Genomic DNA, 20635 nt, shown 5'->3' with positions numbered 1-20635 from the left:
CACCAGGAGTGGGGATCATTGGGACCGTCTCAGACACTGCCACAGTTACAGTCATTTTCTCACATTACAGGCACTCTTCTTCACTCCTATTGGGATCTAAGATGAGAAAATGGTGCTTCATTGCTTTACCCTAAGCAAAAGGGAACTGATTTTAATTTTCCTAAACTATAGTCATGGGTGCAGAAATCAGCCCTTAACCTTGGCCATTCTTTGGTCAATCACTAAGGCCCTTTCTGAGGCTTCACTATGAATATGGATCCCTATCACTTCGTTTTTTGCCTAATAACTCATTCTTCCTACATTTTAACCTGACACAGGTTATTTCTGGAAAAGATCAAAGAGATCTTTAGTCTTAAAATAATCTCAAATAGCCCAGAATTGTGAACAACCCACATAGCCATCAACAAGCAAATGGATAAACAAATTGTGGTATACTCATACAAAGAAATACTACTCAGAAATTCAAAGGAAAGATCCGTCAGTGCATGCAACAACATGGATGAATCTCAATCTTACTGAGTGAAAGAATCCTGACCAAAAAAAAAGCACATACTATATGATTCAATTTATAAAATTCTAGTAAAAGAAAGCTAGACTATAATGATAGAAAGACAAGTGGTGCCCAGGGATGAAGGTCAGGGTAGGGAAAGGCAGGAGGGTGGTATCAAATTGAAGGCTTTACGTATGTGCAATTTATTGTATGTAATTTTTATACCTCAAGCTATTCTAGAAAATACTGCAAAGATAAAATAATGAAAAGTGGGCACCAATCCCAAACAATAAAACACAATGTAGCTAAAAAGAAGAATCTCATGGTCCTTATTAGAATAGAACTTGACTACAAATTAGTTACAACTGTCCAGGAACTCAAATACTCAGTGTGCATCAAGGCCAAGACTTTCTTCTAGAACATCCCTGGATGATCTTCTTTCCCTCCTGATCTCTCTGTTATCACCTGCTGATTTTAGGTAGGGTAACCATACATTTCAATTAGCCTTGAACATGACAGTTTATGCCTTTTCTCTCATGTTACTATTAATAGCACTCCCCTTCATTTCCAATAGTGTCCTGGTTTGGATAATAAATTATAAAATAATCCTATTTTTAGGTAATACTGTGTGGGTTTTTTTTCCCTTATTTCTATTCTGTTTTTTGTAGGGATTTGTTTAGGGAGCTATAGAGAGTGGAATGGAGGGAATACCCCTTTTCCTCTTCTTTTTCCAGTGAGAAAGGTTCAGAGAAGGAAAAATAGAATTGAAAGAGTGAGGCTCTCATTGTCCCATTGTTGACTCTTCCCAGCCTCTCGGTTCTCCAAGCAGTGGTGTACATATGACATACATTTAATAAAAGTGGAAAAGGCACAGACCATTGGGCAGATTTTGAAAAGATGTATTTAGCAAGGAAAAATAAAACATACAGAAACATTAAAAACAAAGTAAACTAAATTCACAGAAATATATGGGCAAGCCTGTTTTGACTGCCTCTTGATCCTTCTGGGCAAATGAGAACTTCCTGGGTAACTGTAAAAGCAGGCAGAGCTATCCACACAGCATATGGCTCCACTCCAAGCCAATTTACACAGATCACCATTTCTCAGTGCCATTTCTGGGCTATGATGGAAAAGATAATGTAGATATTCAGCCATGCGATTTACTATCTACCCTGGCTTCAACCAAAATCAGGGAAGAAACATTGCTATGCACAGTTCTATGCCCAGAAGCTTTCAAGCTCAGCCTTAATTTAATTCTTTTATTTTTCTTTTTTAATTTAAATTCTTCCCTTCTCATGACCTCATCCTTTGCCTTTAGCAAACTCCTCCCTTAACTTTCCCAGAAGTAGGAGTTGACTTGAACACATATTCTTCTACCTCCAGTTATTACTTCACTCATATTATAACATTACTTGCTTGGGAAGGGGGCCCTGTTGCCAGGGAAACCAGAAGGACTGCATAAGTTCAGCCTCAGTTGGCTCCTTTATTCTTTTGTGTGTGTGTGTGTGTGTGTGTGTGTGTGTGTTATGCGGGCCTCTCACCATTGTGGCCTCTCCCGTTGCGGAGCACAGGCTCCGGACGCGCAGGCCCAGCGGCCATGGCTCACGGGCCCAGCCGCTCCGCGGCATGTGGGATTTTCCTGGACCGGGGCACGAACCCGTGTCCGCTGCATTGGCAGGTGGACTCTCAACCACTGCACCACCAGGGAAGCCCTGGCTCCTTTATTCTAATTGATCAAATTCTGTGTTCTTGACTCATCTCATTTTTGTAGTCATAATAAGGTAAGACACTTCATAATTCTTCTGACTTATTATACATTTTATCCATATCTTCCTAAGATCTCACTGACCTGTGTCTTTTCTCCTGAATTCACTAAATTAACTCATTTATTTCTATTAACCAGGGATGCTATTGAAAGTCTTTAGAACAGACTTGGCATGAGAAGTACCTATCAGAATGGATGTATTCACCAAATCAGAATGTATACTAGCTATAGACAAGAACCAAACCAAGGGCATACTAATCACCAATCTAACTAACCTTGATATCTTTCCTTCCTGCTATCAAACAGATTTCTCCTCTGATCAGTCATGGCACACTTAACATCCTGATTGGCCATCTAATATTATCACCATATACAATTGAATAAGTATTAGATTTTGATGAAAAATTCATCTTTGCCTTTTATGTCAAATCACAGGATGATGATTTTTTTTAAAAAACAGGTTTATGTATCTTTTCCCTTCATAGGAAGAAAGACATTGTGTGTCAGAAGGTAGAGAAGGCTATTAAAGGCAATGTACATAGGAAGGAGAAGTACAATATATTTGTTACTGAGAAGTAGAAGTAGAGACAGACACTAACCTCTCTTGATTGATATATCTTTGTTTTAAGATCTTTTCATTGGAGCCTCCTATTTAGTGTCCTAATTCTGAGATACCTACTTCAGTGGCTCTCAGCATGAAGTCTATAAACCTCCTCATATTGTACACAAAAAATGGGAGACTGGGGAAGAGGGTACACAGTGATCATTAGACACTCCAAAACTCCTGATGTTATCTCTACCTTGTTGCTGATTCTTTTTTTTTTAACTGTTGTTGACTCTTAAGTAATCTATACATTTAGTCTATAACCATGACAGATAGTCTCTTGTTGCTAACCTTGACTTGGATCTCCTAGTCCTAGATTCTTACCTTATCTTTGTAATCCAACATCACTCATTGTCTGGCTATGATTAAATGTGTCCGTAACCTGCTTCCTGAACCAGCTCTGGATACTTCTTTGATCTCAGGGAGATGAGTCTCTAAACTATAACTGGTGATTGGTACCCAAAGGAAGTACTCAAAAAGTGTATTTTTTAATCAATGAGGCCAAGCTCAGAGGAATTAACAGTGTCAATAGCCTGACTTTTTCTGAGACCCTGTTCCTAAGAAACATAAGGAGAAATGGCTATTGTGAATTTTATTTTATTTTATTTACTTATTTTTTGGCTGTGCCATGCATCATGCAAGATCTTATTTCCCTGACTAGGGATTGAACCCATGCCCCCTGCAATGGAAGCATGGAGTCTTAACCACTGGACCATCAGGAAGTCCCGCTATTGTGAATTTTAATTGAGAACTGTCCCATAGCCTGCGGGTCTAAGTAATAGGTAAGTTCCCTGGAAGCAATTCACCAAATGGGTGTACAAATCTAGCTTCTTCACTAGTTTAGGTCATTGAATTTTCATAAACTTACCCTAAACTGACTCCACGGTAGATGGTGTAGGGAAATGATGATTAACACCATCTTTTCCAGACACTTAAATTGTTTAAGAAGCTGACTTAGCTTTCTCCTTTTTCTGAACCCTATGTATGCATAACTTGACATAATCCCAACATAAATATCACATCAGTTACTTGTTTAACACCTACAAAATCTTACTTATTTCTCAGTTTTATGAGTATCCACATATTCAATTAAGATGACTCTGTAAGGTTCGGTACATACATACTGCTGCAATTTCTTCTCCCTGGGTAGTTACTCATAACTTTATCATCAGTGAATTATTTTGGGTGCTTAGCTTTAAGTTTACACGTCAAACTCTCTAATAAAAATAAATGACTTAATTAATAAATAGATTTGATTACCTAATAATTAAAATTTTATACATATATGTGTATAACAGTATACTGAATAATATATACTATTATATATAATGTATATTTTATAATATATCAAAATAACAGAATACACATTAAATATAGTATATGGACAGTCTTGAAGCAAACAAATCCATTAATTTTTTTGCTAAAAGAATATAATCATTTTTTATGTGATATATATTTTTTCCTGTTAACTGCACATGATGTTGAATATTTTACACTTTTCAACATACCTGAGAACCATCCTCCTAATCTTTTAAAATACGTATTTTAAGGAGAGAGAATTAAAATATGTAGGCTACACAATATAAGTCAAAATCTAATACCCCTTTACTTTCTTTAAATTTTTTATATTATTGATCTTTTATTATAAAGGATGTAATATAGTTTTTTTAATTAGGTAAGAATATTCATTTAATATGTTGCTTTAATCAGGATCTGTCTTTGGGTATCCCATTTCTAAGGAATTTCAATATTGCAATTATTATTATGCTCTTCTGTGTCTTTTGACAGTAACTTAATCCAGTGTATTATGCACATTTGCTTCTCTAGAAAAAAAAATGTAGAGTGTCAGGGTACCCTCATGATAGCCTAAAGGAAACTGAAATAGAGAGAAGTTAACCAGTTCCAATGTGATTATCCCCTTGAGAAGAGCTCAGGCAGCCTTCCTCTTCTCCACCATGAAAAAGTCATTATCCTCTTGCTCTGGTGCAAAAGAGGTTGTAGACATTCTGAACCAAGCTGCCAGAGCAGTGCATATAATTATTCTGCCATTGACATTCCTAGAACAAGGAACTTTTTGAATGATGAAATATTTTATCAATAGAACTCTGTTTACTGCTTTTCATCAATCCCTCAAGAATAACTACGGGGTTAATAGATTACAAATGGGATAACTTGTCACAGAAATGTCACTTCTAAGCTAGTGCTGAGTCATCTCTTATTAATTTATTTAACTATACAACTTTTGGTAAACCTTGAAACTTGGGTTATCATATACATCAGTTTTTCATGTCTGGAAAGTATTTATTTCCTGCATGTTCACCACTGAGGAAAAGGAATTGAGAAGGAACCTAAAGATGTTTATTATTATATAGTCTCTAGATAATGGATACACACACAACACACATGCACACACAGAGACCACTATGTCATTAATTTACATGATGTCAGCCATAATTCCACCAAATTTTCCCTCTCCTTTCAAAAAGGTCAAAATTAGCAAATAATCATTTAGTAACAATATGTGTTTGATTTGCTTTTCTGAATCCTAATGAAATATTCGTTTTCTGTATTTACTTTTTACTGATGAAAAACAAAAGAAAGAATAGCTTATGCACACTCATAAAGATGTGTTCCAATAGCATTTGAGCCAGGTGCTATGTATTCCATGTACTAATTTCACTCCTAAATCAAGTAAATGTAAGATTATGTATGATGTTCTATGGCATAGGAAATTAATACTTATTGAAGACCTACTGGTGCCAGGCATTGATTTGGGCATTTTTTATGAAATTGATAGTAATTATTATAATTGATTATAATGTAATGAGATCATCGTCATAAATTGTCATTTAATTACATTAACCAAAGTACTTGTTACTATAACAACTGATATTTAATGAGAGCTAAAGATTTGAGAAGCTAAAATGTTCTCTTATTATAACAGCAACTAGCATTTATCAGGAGCTCATGGCATGGCAGGAACCCCATCAACTGCTTTGCATACATTGTTATCTCTGATTGTCACAACAACAAGAAGGTAGGTACCAGTATCCCCATTGTATGCTGGAGGAACTCAGGCTCAGGAAGTAAAGTTTCCCTAGGGTCACACAGATACAGGGTGTCAGGACAAAAGTCCATGCTGTTTCCACTACACCACATTGCCTTCCATACCAAGCAAAACTAAAGGCAACCAAGATTTTTTGCAATCTTTAATTTAGTTTGTTTCTCCAATTTAGAAGCATGCATTTCCCCCAGATTAATAATAATAATGATGGTGCTGATAACATTAATAAGAACCCTATCACAACAACCAATTTCTAAAAAAAAAAAAAAAAAGGAAACTGTTTAACTTTTCTGAGTTATTTTTGCCAGTAAGTAGCTCCAACCCAGGTATCTCATTCCTGGATCAGAATTCTTCCCCAGTAACAAGCTGATAAGCTATTCAATAAGAGAGTTGAAATAAGCAACAATGATCACAGAATACCTCCTAAGTGTGTCAAATCAATGTCGATTCTGGACAGATGATAATGTACGCCATAGAGTAATAAGGATTGTGTTTTTCATTAATGTTTTAAAATTCCGTCAATGCAGACAACAATAACAGTAAACCTGTGACAATCTGGGCACACTGCGCTATTTTACCCTTGTACTATCAAAACCAAGTAACGTGCAACCAATAGTATTAAAAGCAGCCACCTGAGCCCTGGTGCTATACTGCCTTTGGCTAAATAAGTTCGTCTGTCTGTCTCTCTCCCCGCCTCCCTTTCACCCTTCCTTTCTTTCTCACCAGCCTCCCTCCTTCCCTCCCTCTCCCCAGTACCCCACTGGGTCAGCCCTCTTGACCAGACTCAGCCATTCATTTCCAGCTTTTCTTCTCACGAGCCCATTCTGGGCAACCACCTCTGCCCCTTCCTCCCAGCCTTAGTAATTAATTGTGCTATTATTGTGAATTAAATGTACAAGCAAGTCAATGTTTAGCCTAATTAAGAGTGAAGCCAACAAATTATTTAAAGCACCACTCTAGCAAAATTTGCATTCAGCCTTGTATTAGCAGCCAATCAAGCTTTTCAGCCATTGACTCAAGTACTTCCAGGCTTCACTAACACTTACAGCTAGTCTTTCTCCCCACCCCAGCTCCTGAACCCTGACCCAGGCCTCCATCTTTTACTCATCCCTAAATTCAGTGTTTTATTACATACCACTGAAAGTAACATCTGATCCCTTTTTTCATTTACTACCATTTAAATGGATACATTTGTACTTCAGTTATTTTGTCAGTTTAGGTCATACAAAAACTGTATAGTTTAACATTATTAAAGACAATTTAAATTTTTTCTTCTCATTTCCCAAAATAAGTTTAGCATCTTTCAAAACAAATTCACAAACATTCCTTCCTTAGAATGAAGCTACCAGAATAAACGGTGGTAGCAGGTCAACCAACTTTGCACTGAAGAGCAAAAGCAAATGAAAATCACAGTTCTTAACAATAAAAGCATGTACCAGGGCTCCTATTTCTAGACCAGTGGTGACTAGAAAGAGGAAAAGTTTGATTAAGGAATCTGAAAGCATTAGTGAAGGTTTTAGAAGTAGTGAACTTAGTAAAGAAAAAGGTACTGCCTGGAGTAAAATTTCACCTGATTTTTTTCCATTAAAGGAGAATTCAGCTTTGGGCAAAATAACCTGCTGAAACATACATCCCTGACAAGAGAAACTGAAGCTATAAATCAGAGTCTTTTCTGATACAGTGTATGGACACACTGTTGGACCAGAGTATGGTCATTCTTTAAAAAAAAAAAAAAAAAAAACGAGGGTAAGAGAGTGACAGGCTAAGGCTTAGGTCAGCTGTACACATGGACTTTACAAAGCATTAATAGATCTTGAACAATTTCATGCAACCTATAGACAAGTAGTCTAGGCCAGTCTCTCACTTGTTTTTCTTATTTTTCCTTGCTTGCTTTTGCTGCCGCCTCTGTACTTAAAAGCCATGCATTTTAGATGTTAAGAGAGTGTCCATTTCAAATATTCCCTCCTGTCTCCTCTCCTCAACCATGCACCCTTATCACATCCCACTCACTGTGCTCACGGCGCTCATTCAGTGAGTGCTCCGTACAAGTTCTTACTAAAACTTATCAGAAAGAAAACAGAAGAGACACAATTTACTCCATTTTCATTACACTCATCACCTAATTCTTACCTCCATTTTTTTCAGGTCCTGAGTATGAATACTAATATTTATTTTTGAAATTGCCTGAGTCACTTTGTCTTAATTTCTCAAATTCTGTCCCTGCTACAATACTTAACACATATTGATATATTAATTAATATTTGTAAAACTCCTCTGGAAAAGGCTTTGTATCAGGAAAAAGTAAAACTTTTCTTTGTGATTGACACTAGAAAACATCAGCTTCTTCATATCCTACGCTAAAGAGTATGCATCTTTGGACACTTATTCTAGTTCATAGAGGAATTTTTATCAGTGAGTCGTGTCTAATTTCCTCAGTGAGAAACACGATATTTATCCTTGTAACACTGGAATCAGTCTATAAACATATAGATGTGTATGTGTGCATACAGATGTTTATATGCGCTATTATTTAAACCTGTTTTAGAACATAAAAGGGGGCCAAGCACATCACGAAATAGGTGCTTATTAGAGAGCTCACTATGTGGATTTCTTAAAAATTGCCATTAAACACTGAGAGAGCAAATATTTCAACATCAAGTTTCAGAAATTCAGAAGGGGGAAGAGTCTTCTTTTCAAAGGAAAGAAAACCAGCCAGTGATAACATTGAAACAGTGATGAAAACATGCCCTTTGCTGCCATCAAGTGGCTGCTTTCAGAATCTTTTTATAAGCCTCAACCACGGTGCAAATGCTTTTCTTTCCCACCGTTTCATTTCTCACACTTTACACACGTGTTATCCTTTGGGGGACTGGTATATTTGAAAAGACCAGGCAGGCGTCTCCTAAATTAGGGCGTAATACTATGGATGCTAAGATGTTCCATGACTAAGAAGTTCTTCAGAAAGACAACGTCAAAAGGGGTTTGAAGTGTCCAAACACTGAAAACCCTTCCCAGCCCTATGTGTCTCACTCAGTTTCTGTCAGTAAAGTCCTCAATCTGGACTTGGGAGCAGAGCTCTCCATTTCTATCCATAAAGAACTTCTAATAGATTGGCTTTAAGGCACCTAGTGAACACAGAGGAAATTTTAAAAATTGGAGAGAGATTCATTTAGAATCAATTTTAATCAAGTCCTGTAACTGTAGGAGAAAATGGTTTTGTTTCTTTCCTATTTATGTCTTGCTGCCTTGAAGCTTCAGTCCTGTATGTAAACAAGGCACCGTATTGTTTTTTATTTATTTATTTATTTATTTATTTATTTATTTTTAACATCTTTTTTTTTTTTTTTTTTTTTTTTGGCGTTACGTGGGCCTCTCACTGTTGTGGCCTCTCCCGTTGCGGAGCACAGGCTCCGGACGCGCAGGCCCAGCGGCCATGGCTCACGGGCCCAGCCGCTCCGCGGCACGTGGGATCCTCCCGGACCGGGGCACGAACCCGCGCCCCCTGCATTGGCAGGCGGACTCTCAACCACTGCGCCACCAGGGAAGCCCTATTTTTAACATCTTTATTGGAGTATAATTGCTTTACAATGGTGTGTTATTTTCTGCTTTACAACAAAGTGAATCAGTTATACATATACATATGTCCCCATATCTCTTCCCTCTTGCGTCTCCCCGTTAATGTACTTTTTTTTTTACATTTTTTTTATTAGTTTCTGCTTTATAACAAAGTGAATCAGTCATACATATACATCTGTTCCCACAGGCACCGTATTGTTGAACCGTGATTACTACATAACTTGGTTGCTTGCTTTGCCCCTTTTTCTTTGAGTATCTTCGTTTTTCTCTCCCAAGAGACAGTTAATTAAATACACAGCTGAATGAAAGGAGAAAGGACAATTGCTGTTTTTAAAATATGAAAAATGCCATGGCAGCAGCCCCTCCATATTCTGAGAAGTCAACAGCATTCATCTTAAAGTATTGGTCCTTTTGACTGGAACATGCATTAATATGATTTTGGTTATGAAAGGAAAAGCCCCAGATAAATCAAAGTGGACAAAAGTTGGAGGGAACTAAATTGCTCTGTATAAGGAAACAGAGGAATTCTGCAAGTTATTTAGGGGTGGGGAGGTACTCCAGAGAGAAGTAGAAACTTGAAACTGGGAGAAGAGAACAGCCAGGGAGACTTGGGCAGGGGGTGGAGGGTTCTAAAGTCCAAAGGAAAATGTATATGAAAACCATAAAACCACACCTGTGGCTATGAGTTCTTGGAAGATTTTTGTGTTCTACCCAAAGCCCAATCTAAGTCAGACAAGCTTCTTGATGTTCTCTGTGCTAGTGGTTATATGTTTTCCAGTCCATCCTGTCTCAGTAGCAGTTTGCAGGACCATCTAATGTGGAGGTTTCTGTTTCAATTTCTCACTTATACAAGCCCAGATCCTTGTTTCTGATGCAAATGTGAAAGTTAAAACTCAAGTTCCTGAGTCACTGCCTGAGTGTCACTTCACAGGCTCACTGCCTTGGTGTTCAGATCCCTCTTCATTTTTGGCCTCAGGGTTTTTCCTTATCTTTGGGTAAGCTCAGCTGTGCATTTATAAAAAGTCTATCTGGGTTTGGGGAAAACTGGACAGCTACAAGCAGAAAAATCAAACTGGACTACTTTCTCACACCACATAGAAAAATAAACTCAAAATGGATTAAAGACTTAAGTGTAAGACCTGAGACCATAAAACTCCTGGAAGAAAACATAGGCAGTATATGCTCTTTACATAAGTCTAGCAATATTTTTTTCGGTCTGTCTCCTCAGGCAAGGGAAACGAAAGTGAAAATAAACAAATTGGACTACATCAAACTAAAAAGCTTTCGCACAGCGAAGGAAACTATCAACAAAATGAAAAGGCCACCTACTGAATAGAAGATATTTGCAAACAATATATTGGATAAGGGGTCAATATTCAAAATATACAAAGAACTCATACAGCTCAACATCAAAAGAACAACCAGATTTAAAAGTGGGCAGAGGACCTGAATACACATTTCTCCAAAGACATACAGATGACTAACAGGCACATAAAAGGGTGTTCAACATCACTAATCATCAGGGAAATACAAATCAAAACCACAATGAGATGTCACCTTACACCTGTCAGAATGGTTATCATCAAAAAGACAACAAATAACAAGCATTGGTGAGGATGTGGAGAAAAGGGAACCCTTGTGCACTGTTGCTGGGAATGTAAATTGGTGCCACTATAGAAAACAGTATGGAGGCTCCTCAAGAAAAGAAAAATAGAACTACCATATGATCTAGCAATTTTACTTCTGGGTATTTACCCCCCTAAAATAAAAACACTAATTTGAAAAGATATATGCATCCCTATGTTCACTGCAGCATTATTTACAATAGCCAATATATGGAAATAACCTGTGTCCATCCATATATGAATGGATAAAGAAGATGTGGTATTACATATACAATTAGTCATTAAATAAAAGAAATGAAACGTTGCTATTGCAACAACATGGATGGATCTAGAGGGTATTACACGAAGTGAAATAAGTCAAACAGAGAAAGACAAACACCGTATGATCTCACTTTTATGTGCAATCTAAAAAACAAAATAAAGACACAAACAAATCAAAATGAAAAGAGTTATAGATACAGAGAACAAACAGGTTGTTGCCAAAGGGGAGGGAAGTGATGGGGGCGAAACAGGTGAAGGAGATTAAGAGGTATAAACTTCCAGTTATAAAATAAATAAGCCACAGGTATGTAATATTAAGCATAAGGAATATGGTCAATAATATTGTTATAACTTTGTATGGGGACAGATGGTTACTAGACTTATCATAGTGATCATTTCATAATGTATGCAAATGTCAAATTCCTACACAGTACACCTGAAACTGACATAATATTGTCAATCAACTATATTTCAATCAATCAATGTTAATCGCATCTAAAAAATAAAAATAAGCAAATAATATTAAATGAAGAGGGAAAAGAAGTCTAAGGCTGCATTGTATTTTTCAGCACTCCTGAAGGTTTTGTAGGAGGAGAGGCTTCAGGTTAGCTAGTCTGCCACCTTGTAAAAAGGAAGTTGTTCATAAAATGTCTAGATGTAAAACTCTGCCCAGGATGAGAGCCTTCTCTGCAGCAGAACCCTCACCTACGACCTCACACATTTATGGAAGATGAATTGAATTCATCTTGGTGACTTAAAGAATAAAGCAGCATTTTGGTGGCAGGAGGTGTGGAGGGAGAATCAAAGGTGAGAGGAGACTTTCCCCTGAGTGTAGGAAATAGGGATTGTCTTCGTCCCTTCAGCACATCTCTAACTCCCCTCTTTCCCTCTCCATCTCACTACCTCTCAGCCTGACTCCCCACAGATCGCTGAAGCCATGAGTGAGTGTACACTTCAGGGCACTCACTGTAATGAGAGCTCCAGGAGCACGCAACTTGACTCTTATCAAGCGAGCTCTGGCTAAAACTGTCAGTTCTGATCAGATAAACCTAGGGACTTTGTTCTCAGGTAACAAGGGATCAAGGGACTCTGGTTGAGACTAAATTTACAAACAATTATAAAATTGGTGGGGGAAAGGGAGGGAAAAAAGCCAATCATTCTAGGGAAACTTCTTTTTTTTCCTTTCTTAAATCCTAAATCCACTCTCTGTAGGCCTAACCGCTTCTGTTTTGGAAAGGAGTTCTAAAATACATAAACACAAGTCTAGCCATCATAGAAAATCCTTGAAATCCTTTTCAGAATGGTTCTAGACCAATATTCCTAGAAAGATCCACAGACCAGCACAGGTTGAAATCCCCAATGCAAATCAGATTCAGTGTAAAGAATCCAGAATTCCTCTCTACCACCAGCAATCCTCTGATATAAAACCAGTCAATCATGACATCGGTGAGCCTGTTGTCCTTTCTATACCCTCTGGCTCCATCATTCCCTGCCCTAAACAGGATAGGGCAATGTCTCAGGTAACATGGTGCTTCTACCTCAAAGGCACAGTGGTATCCACCTGATTTTCCTCCAGGTTTGCATTCCTGCATTAAAGCACTCACTAGTTCAAATGGCATGTGTTGTAACTGTTGATAACCCATCTTTTATAGCTGGAGATTTAATTTTTTAATCTGTAGAACTAAACCATTTTCCCCTTGCTTTGTATTTTTCTTTAAAAAGTAGCACCATTAAAGATGTCCTCTCAAGCAAAGATCCTTTTCAACAAAGATGAGGCATATTGGTGAAGAGTTCAAGAGTTACATAAGAATATGGAATTTATGTAGTCTGAGAATAAAAGACAATCACCTTCAATTTTTCTTAAGACAGATACACATAAATTCTAGACAACTCTTCTCTTATTTCCTTCACATATCTCCTATTTCTTTCAATTTTCAAATTCAGCTTGAATGATAAAAATACAAAGAAAGGCTAATAGGCATATGGTGATTGAGCAACAGGATCAACCATCCATCAAATGTGTGCTAGCTTAAGAACAGGCTGTATTACTAGAATTCACTACTTAATAGCTCAACCCCTTCTCTATTACTGCTTAAAATAGAGATTTAATTATAATGTAACTTTGGGCAAGTGACAAAACCTCTCTGGTCCTCAGTTTCTTGATCTGTAAAATGGAGATAATAAAAATACCTATTGCAGAGGTCATTGTGAGGTTTGAAACAATTCGTGTCTCTTACTGAGTGGTCAATAACTGTTAGCTCTCACTAAGGTTAGCTTTGTTATTAGCTGCTGATTGTTTTACAATGTGCCAGGGAATATCTATTATTGCATTTAATTTATTATTTTTAATTCTGCTTCTTTCCTCAGAATAAGCACTTCTGGTTAGCACAGACCTCATTAGCTCCATATTTAAAAAAAAAAAAGTAGAATTAGATGAAAAGTCAACTTCAGAACAAAGGATATATTTTATGTACATATACTATTTAACATTTTCTTTCCAGCAACAGCTTAAAAGAGTAAGTTTTACATGGATCACTTCCTCTTCTGGTCCCAGGGCTGAGAATGCACAGTTCCTCTAAGAGAGACTTTTGATTGTGTTAGATAAATCCAAGAACACCATTACCCAGTTCCATTATACAGGCACTGTTCTAAGGCTGAGGCTTATTCTGACTAGCCATGGGTTAGAATCTGTAACTCCACCATTTAAAAATAGACCCAGTAGGAATGGCATCATTTGAAGCCCAAGAAATAATTACAGACAAAGCATTTTAATAACTTCCTAAAGCCTGAACATTTGATCTGCAATCACATTCTTGAATTTACCACTTGTTAGTATGGACTAAAGTATAAACCTTGTGAAGTACCTACTTTTCTTTTACTATTCATCTCTTTGATGGTGGGGAAAAAAATAAAATTTTAATTGAGTTATCCCTCTCAGCACTGAACAGTGGTGGATAAAATCTGTACATAACATCAAAATAATTGCACTGTAGAACTGGCTGGCAGTCTTGCCTGGCCTACATTTAAAAGAAAAGGATATGAGCTAGTTTTCCAATCTATTGGGGAGGATAGATCAAAACCTTCTAGAGGAACTACTTCAGTGTACAACAAGTATCTAAAGTGGTTTCTTATTGTCACTAATCTAATTCTTAAAGCTGTAAGTTAAGACATTCTCCTTACATTCTTCCCTTAAAACTTGTAAAGAGCAAACCAAGAACTGGAGAAAGTTAAAAAAAAAATCTACAATCTACTTGTTAGCACATCTTCATGCCATGGTGATTTGATTAGTGATTTGATAAGTATAGATTACAACCTTGGACTTAATACAGGGTGGCCCACTTTTAAAAAGGCCCATTTATAACAAAGGTCTCTCTGTTGGAACTGCCAAGAGAGTTTAAAAAAAAATGCCACCAGTATCAAACACTTTTATTTAGCCACACATTGTAGAGCAATGTAATTGCAAACCTGGAGAGCTACATCTTAGGACAGTTCTACTGATTGTGTGATTATAAACAAGTCATGAAGATTTCCTGATTCTCATACTCTCTGTCACTATAATGAAATTACTACCTGCTCTCAAACTACTCCACAGAGAAGACCTAAGGAATAAAGAGCACTATATAAGTATTGCAAAGTGCGATAAGCTTCTTGGATAAAAGACTCTAAATGTCTTAAGAAAAATGCACAGATTATCCCTATTAGGGTAGAATATTTGTAACGAAGATTTAGGTTACTACAAACTAAAAAATTATTGAATCTTACAAGTTTCAAATATAACACTCACCACAGTAGAAAGCGGAAAGACAACCTACCCCATGTTCCCATCCATTAGAAGAATCGTGTTGTATATGTGAGAAAATATGAAGAGGAAGAGAATTGTGCTGAAGAACATTGTCATCCACGATCCATGATCCTCTCGAAACATTTTCAACCGAAGCAACTGACCTGCAATATAAATATTATTGGAAATCAGTGTACACTGTAACTCAAAATCCATACAGCTTTGCTTTATTTTAGTGAATCTCTATTATCTCACAAATATTCTGAAGCCTTTGCCCTAGCACTTATCTTACGGGTGAAGCCACTATCTAATGTCCTTTTTCCTCTTTTGTACATAAATGATGAAGTCCAAGACAACCCCCATATCATCATCCTAGAGCAAACAATACTAGTATGAGAATCTGGCATACAGAGATCACTCACTAGGCTGGCATGAAAACAAATTAAGTAGAACACTATTACCTGCTACTTTTTATTTCACAAATATGTTTTTGGTTCATTTACTGAAACTACTTAAGTAAGGCAAATGGTAACGATGTTGCATAAATTCCATATAATTCCCTTTTGCTTCCATAGACCCATTCCCAATACTGGCCAGATGATAAAACCAAGTCATACTTTGCTTATAAGAAGATCCAGTTGTTAAAGATACATGAAAACATGAACAGTAAAAATAAAGTCTCTGTCGTAAGAGACAGAAGGCTTAGCCTTACTCTTAGCTAAAATATCCATAACCACATCAGGCTGGTGCCCAAGTCTGTGGGGTGTGTGGGGCCTGGTGGCGTGTGCATGTGTTATAGAGTTGGTATGGCTCCTAGCAAAACATAATTTCTACCCTGATACCTAAAATTCCATTTATAAAAACAATGGCTAAAATTGGAAAGGATGGTCAATTAATCTACGACAAAGGAGGCAAGAATGTACAATGGAGAAAAGACAGTCTCTTCAATAAGTGATGCTGGGAAAACTGGACAGCTATATGTAAAAGAATGAAACTAGAACAGTCTCTAACACCATATATAAAAATAAACTCAAAATGGATTAAGGTTCAAAATGTAGAACTGGAAACCCTAAAACTCATAGAGGAAAACACAGGCAGAATACTCTTTGACATAAAATTGTAGCAATATTTTTTTGGATCTGTCTCCTAAAGCAAAGGAAATAAAAGCAAAAATAAACAAATGGGACCTAATTAAGCTTAAAAGCTTTTGCACAGCAAAGGTAACCATCAACAAAATGAAAAGACAACCTACTGAATGGGAGAAAATATTTGCAAAGGATATGACTGACAATGAGTTAACATCCAAAATATATAAACAGCTCATACAACCCAACATCAAAAAACACAAACAACCTGATTAAAAAGTGGGTGGAAGGCCTGAATAAACATTTTTCCAAAGAGGACATGCAGATGGCCAACAGGAACATGAAAAGATACTCAACATCACTAATCATCAGGAAAATGCAAATCAAAACCACAATGAGATATCATCTCACATCTGTCACAATGGCTATCATCAAAAAGAACACAAATAACAAATGTTGGTGAGGATGCAGAGAAAAGGGAACCCCTGTACACTATTGGTGGGAATGTAAATTGGTGCAGCCACTGTGGAAAATAGTATGGAGGTTCCTCAAAAAACTAAAAACAGAACTACCATATGACCCAGCAATTCCACTCCTGGGTATATATCAAAAAAAAAAAAAAAAATCCCCACAAAAACCCTAATTCAAAATGATACAGTTACCTGAATATTCATAGCAGCATTACTTACAATTGCCAAGATACTGAAGCAAATGTCCATCAACAGATGAATGGATAAAGAAGATGTGGTGTATATACACAATGGAATACTACTTAGCCACAAAAAAGAATGAAATTTTGCCATTTGCAACAACATGGATGGACTCAGAGGGTATTATGCTAAGTGAAATAAGTCAGACAGAAAGAGAAATACTGTATGATGTCACTTATATGTGGAATCTAAAAACTAAAACAACCTAGTGAATATAACAAAAAAAAAAAAAAGCAGACTCAGATATAGAGAACAAACTAGTGGTTACCAATGAGGAGAAGGAAAGAGGAGGGGAAATATAGGGCTATGGGATTAAGAGGTACAAACTATTATGTATAAAATAAGCTACAAGGATATATTGTAAACCACAGGCAATAGGGCCAATATTTTATAATAACTATAAGTGGAGTATAACTTTTAAACATTGTGAAACAATGTATAATATTGTAACATAATATTGTACATCAACTATACTTCAATAAAAAAAGAAAAAAAGAATGTTAAAATGAAAATACTTCAAAGAGGAAAATGTATTAAGATGAACACTAAAGTAAAAATTACTAGTATCATAATTAGTCCAGATAAATATTTTGATTTATGATAAAGAGAACTGAGAGCACTAGTATCCTGAAAGGTGAGAAAGATTAAAAAAAAAAAAACAGGATTAAGAAAATAATAAACATAGGTGACCCTGTTTCTCCTAAGAGAAAGTTTATCTAAACAATGATAAAGGAGATGATTCACATATAGGAACTACAATTCAAATAGAGTAGGCCTGAAACCTTAACAATAAAATTTCTCACTAGAGAAAATATTCCCTTTTTTTTGATGATATGTTAAAGGTATGGGGAAAATATGTATATTTCCATCTGTAAATGGTCTCTCTAGGGACAGATAGTAGCTCTCATGTAGGCTACTGAGCATAGGAAGAAATCATCTTTTAAGATTTAACTACTAATTTTCCCTTGTCCCTTTCTTTTATTAAAATAGCACTTCAGATTTCATTTGGAAACCAGACTCACAGAAACACTACCCTAGCTAAAACTTTAAATGGAGCAAAAAAGGGAGATTTGGTTACATTATCTGTTTTCTTGGCCTGCACAAGAGAAGCAAAGGACAAATCTGAAAGTCAGGGGGAATGTGAATTATAACTGAAAGAAGAATGTGGAAAATGTTCTACTGAAGCAAAGGATACTAATGCTTCAAATTACAGCCTTACAGAACTTGTTGATTAACTGAATCAATAATTATAGAAAGCCAGGGATTTGCAAGTCTCCACACAACACATTAACAGGAATATTATAAATAGATATTTAACACAGAATGCTTGAGAGTAAAAAACCCATGCCACGAATATCTTAAAGCAAGCTGTACAGAATATTATTTATTCTTTGAACAAATATTTAATGTGTGCTTATTGAACAAATATTAAATGTGTGCTTACAAGCCAGCTGTGGTTCTAGGTGCTGGAGATACAGCTGTGAGCAGGGTAGAAAGTGTTCAAAGTCAACCATCATTTGGATATTTAATGAAAATGTGATCTTATTTTAGACTGATTTGACTCAATGTTCCCTTTGCTGCAAGTCCTTCAGCCTTGACCTATTTATTTAATTCAGCAGTTGATATTGAAGAACTGCTAAGACCAGCAATTAGAGTTCTTGGAAAATTTAAATGTGAATTTCTTTCTGAACATATGCATATGTCAAAAAATTCACTAATGGATGCACTTTAAAAGTCAAATAATAATGCTGGCGACTTAAGGGTGCTTTGCAAATAAAATACAGTGGGTTAACTGTACATGGCTGAAATAATACAGAGTTAGTAAAATGAGAAATGTGACAGTACCATTTATGCTGTCATTGCCAAATTCATTGCCTGGCACTAATTTCAGTCATTAGAGTCATTAGAACAAAATGGCAGGTTAACATGGCTTGCAATTCACTTGAAACACACAATAAAAGTGCTGCAATACATTAAGGCCAGAACTGGTGTGACCCAAATGTTGAGTCAAGGCACATTAAAAAAATTTCCCATAAGCTACTTCAACTTAACTCATTGAGTGTCCATCCTAACGATAGAAAGCTGTATACACAGACGGCCATCAGCTGACTCCCCATGCAATCTAATCAAACCAGGAACCTCAGAGTTATGCCAGGATGTCACATGAAAATGCACTATCTCCCCCCCCTGCAGTGTGACCATATATTTGGTTTCCCTGGGACATCAGTGGCTTATAACTGTTGTCCTAGAATAGTTATTAATAGTGTCCCCTTCCTTTCTGAAGTGCACTGGTTTGGACAATAAGTTATATGCCACCTTTCCTATAGGTCACAGAATTCAGAGTTTTTTTTAACACTTTAGAGGAGTTTCAGGAGATAACAGTGAAAACAGTCTTCATAGGTCAACAGAGGTAAAAGACATCACTAGGAGGGGTACATTTCTGACAAGGTGATAATGAGTTTTATTTTAATCATAGATATATTTGTAAATCTGAGTGTATGTTTATGTTACTAATAACATCTGTCTTGCACTGTATGGACTATAACCTTTGATATGGTCAAGGTAACTGGAAAACAAATCTTAAAACAATCCGAAGCATCAAGGTGGTACACAAGCCTATATCTGTGTTGGAGGTTAAGGTTGGAGGGCACAGGGATTAATTGTTACGAATGTTGATTAAAGTAAACTGAAATAAGCCTAGAACCTCAGAATCTTTCCTGGAGATGCAGTAGGTTTAGAACCACTAAGAGGTCATAAGATTCTAACAAGGATAATGACCTAAAAGCATATTTTAAAATATATGATGAGCTCACATATACTGTGGAAGATAAAGGTAGATGAGTGTAAGAGAATTATGAAGAGACTACTTGGTTTCTTGGCTTTTTTGCTGCTGTGTTCTCATCAGCAAAATAGAAAGGAACATTTCCTCTGTACCTCACAGCCAGACTTTTATGCTAAGTTCTGGGTTCCTTTTCTTCAGGCGTAATTTTCACAAAGAGGCCTTGAACAAAGAAATAAATTAGACAATCTCAGAGGAGAAGGAGTAGAAGTGTTTGTGCTTCCAGGGAAGAGATTAAGGTGCTCCTGGGAAGTTGTTAAGGCAAGATTAAATAGAGTGAGGATGTCTAGATTCACTGAGGATACAAAGATTTTGGCCTCCAAGGTGACAGAACCTCCTTTGGGTTTGATTCCATGGATGCTGGTGAAGGCCAAAGTATTAAGGGTCATGGCCTTGGGATTCAGGTAAGGAGACTGAGCTGGCCCCAAAGGAAGGAGCCAACAGAGCAGCCACCCACCTTTGTTAGGAACACAGTGACCTGGTTAAGATGGTGGAGGTCATCGAGAGGACGTGACAGCTGGCTGACCCAGGAGCTGGACCTGGGCAATCAGAGGTTCCTCATCCCCTCCCCTGGCCTTGGAATGTACATTCTGCCTACCATACCCACAGTGGGACCATGTTCAAGAAGACAGTCTTGTGAGAGCAATGTGTTGTTGAGACCATCTGCACAGAATATGTGACGAACCCAGTTAAGGCCTCTGTATAAACTTTTGACCCTGGTGGGCAGGTATAGAGATCTACTTGTCTTGCGGCCGCTCAAGACAAGCCTCATACATACGTTCCTTTGCTTGCTAAACCTACCAATCTGGAGCAGTCCGACTCATTCTTTGGTCTG

At 36.9% G+C, this 20635-nt stretch overlaps 1 protein-coding gene across 1 annotated transcript in view; it reads right to left on the bottom strand.

Moving 5' to 3' along the window:
* Nucleotides 1-20635, bottom strand: part of TMEM117 (transmembrane protein 117) — a gene marked incomplete at its 5' end in the record, with an annotated part of 533004 nt that overhangs the window by 432218 nt on the left and 80151 nt on the right. Inside the window, one exon of the mRNA XM_082634707.1 lies at nt 15198-15330. Within this exon, the coding sequence (XP_082490833.1) occupies nt 15198-15330 (133 nt within the window). The remainder of the gene's footprint in view (nt 1-15197; nt 15331-20635) is intronic.

This window comes from Mesoplodon mirus (assembly GCF_964341445.2).
Source record: "Mesoplodon mirus genome assembly, chromosome: 11".
NCBI classification, from domain to species: Eukaryota; Metazoa; Chordata; class Mammalia; order Artiodactyla; family Ziphiidae; genus Mesoplodon; species Mesoplodon mirus.
The sequence above is the reverse complement of the archived record's forward strand: the minus strand, read 5'-3'. Positions and strand labels throughout refer to the sequence as shown.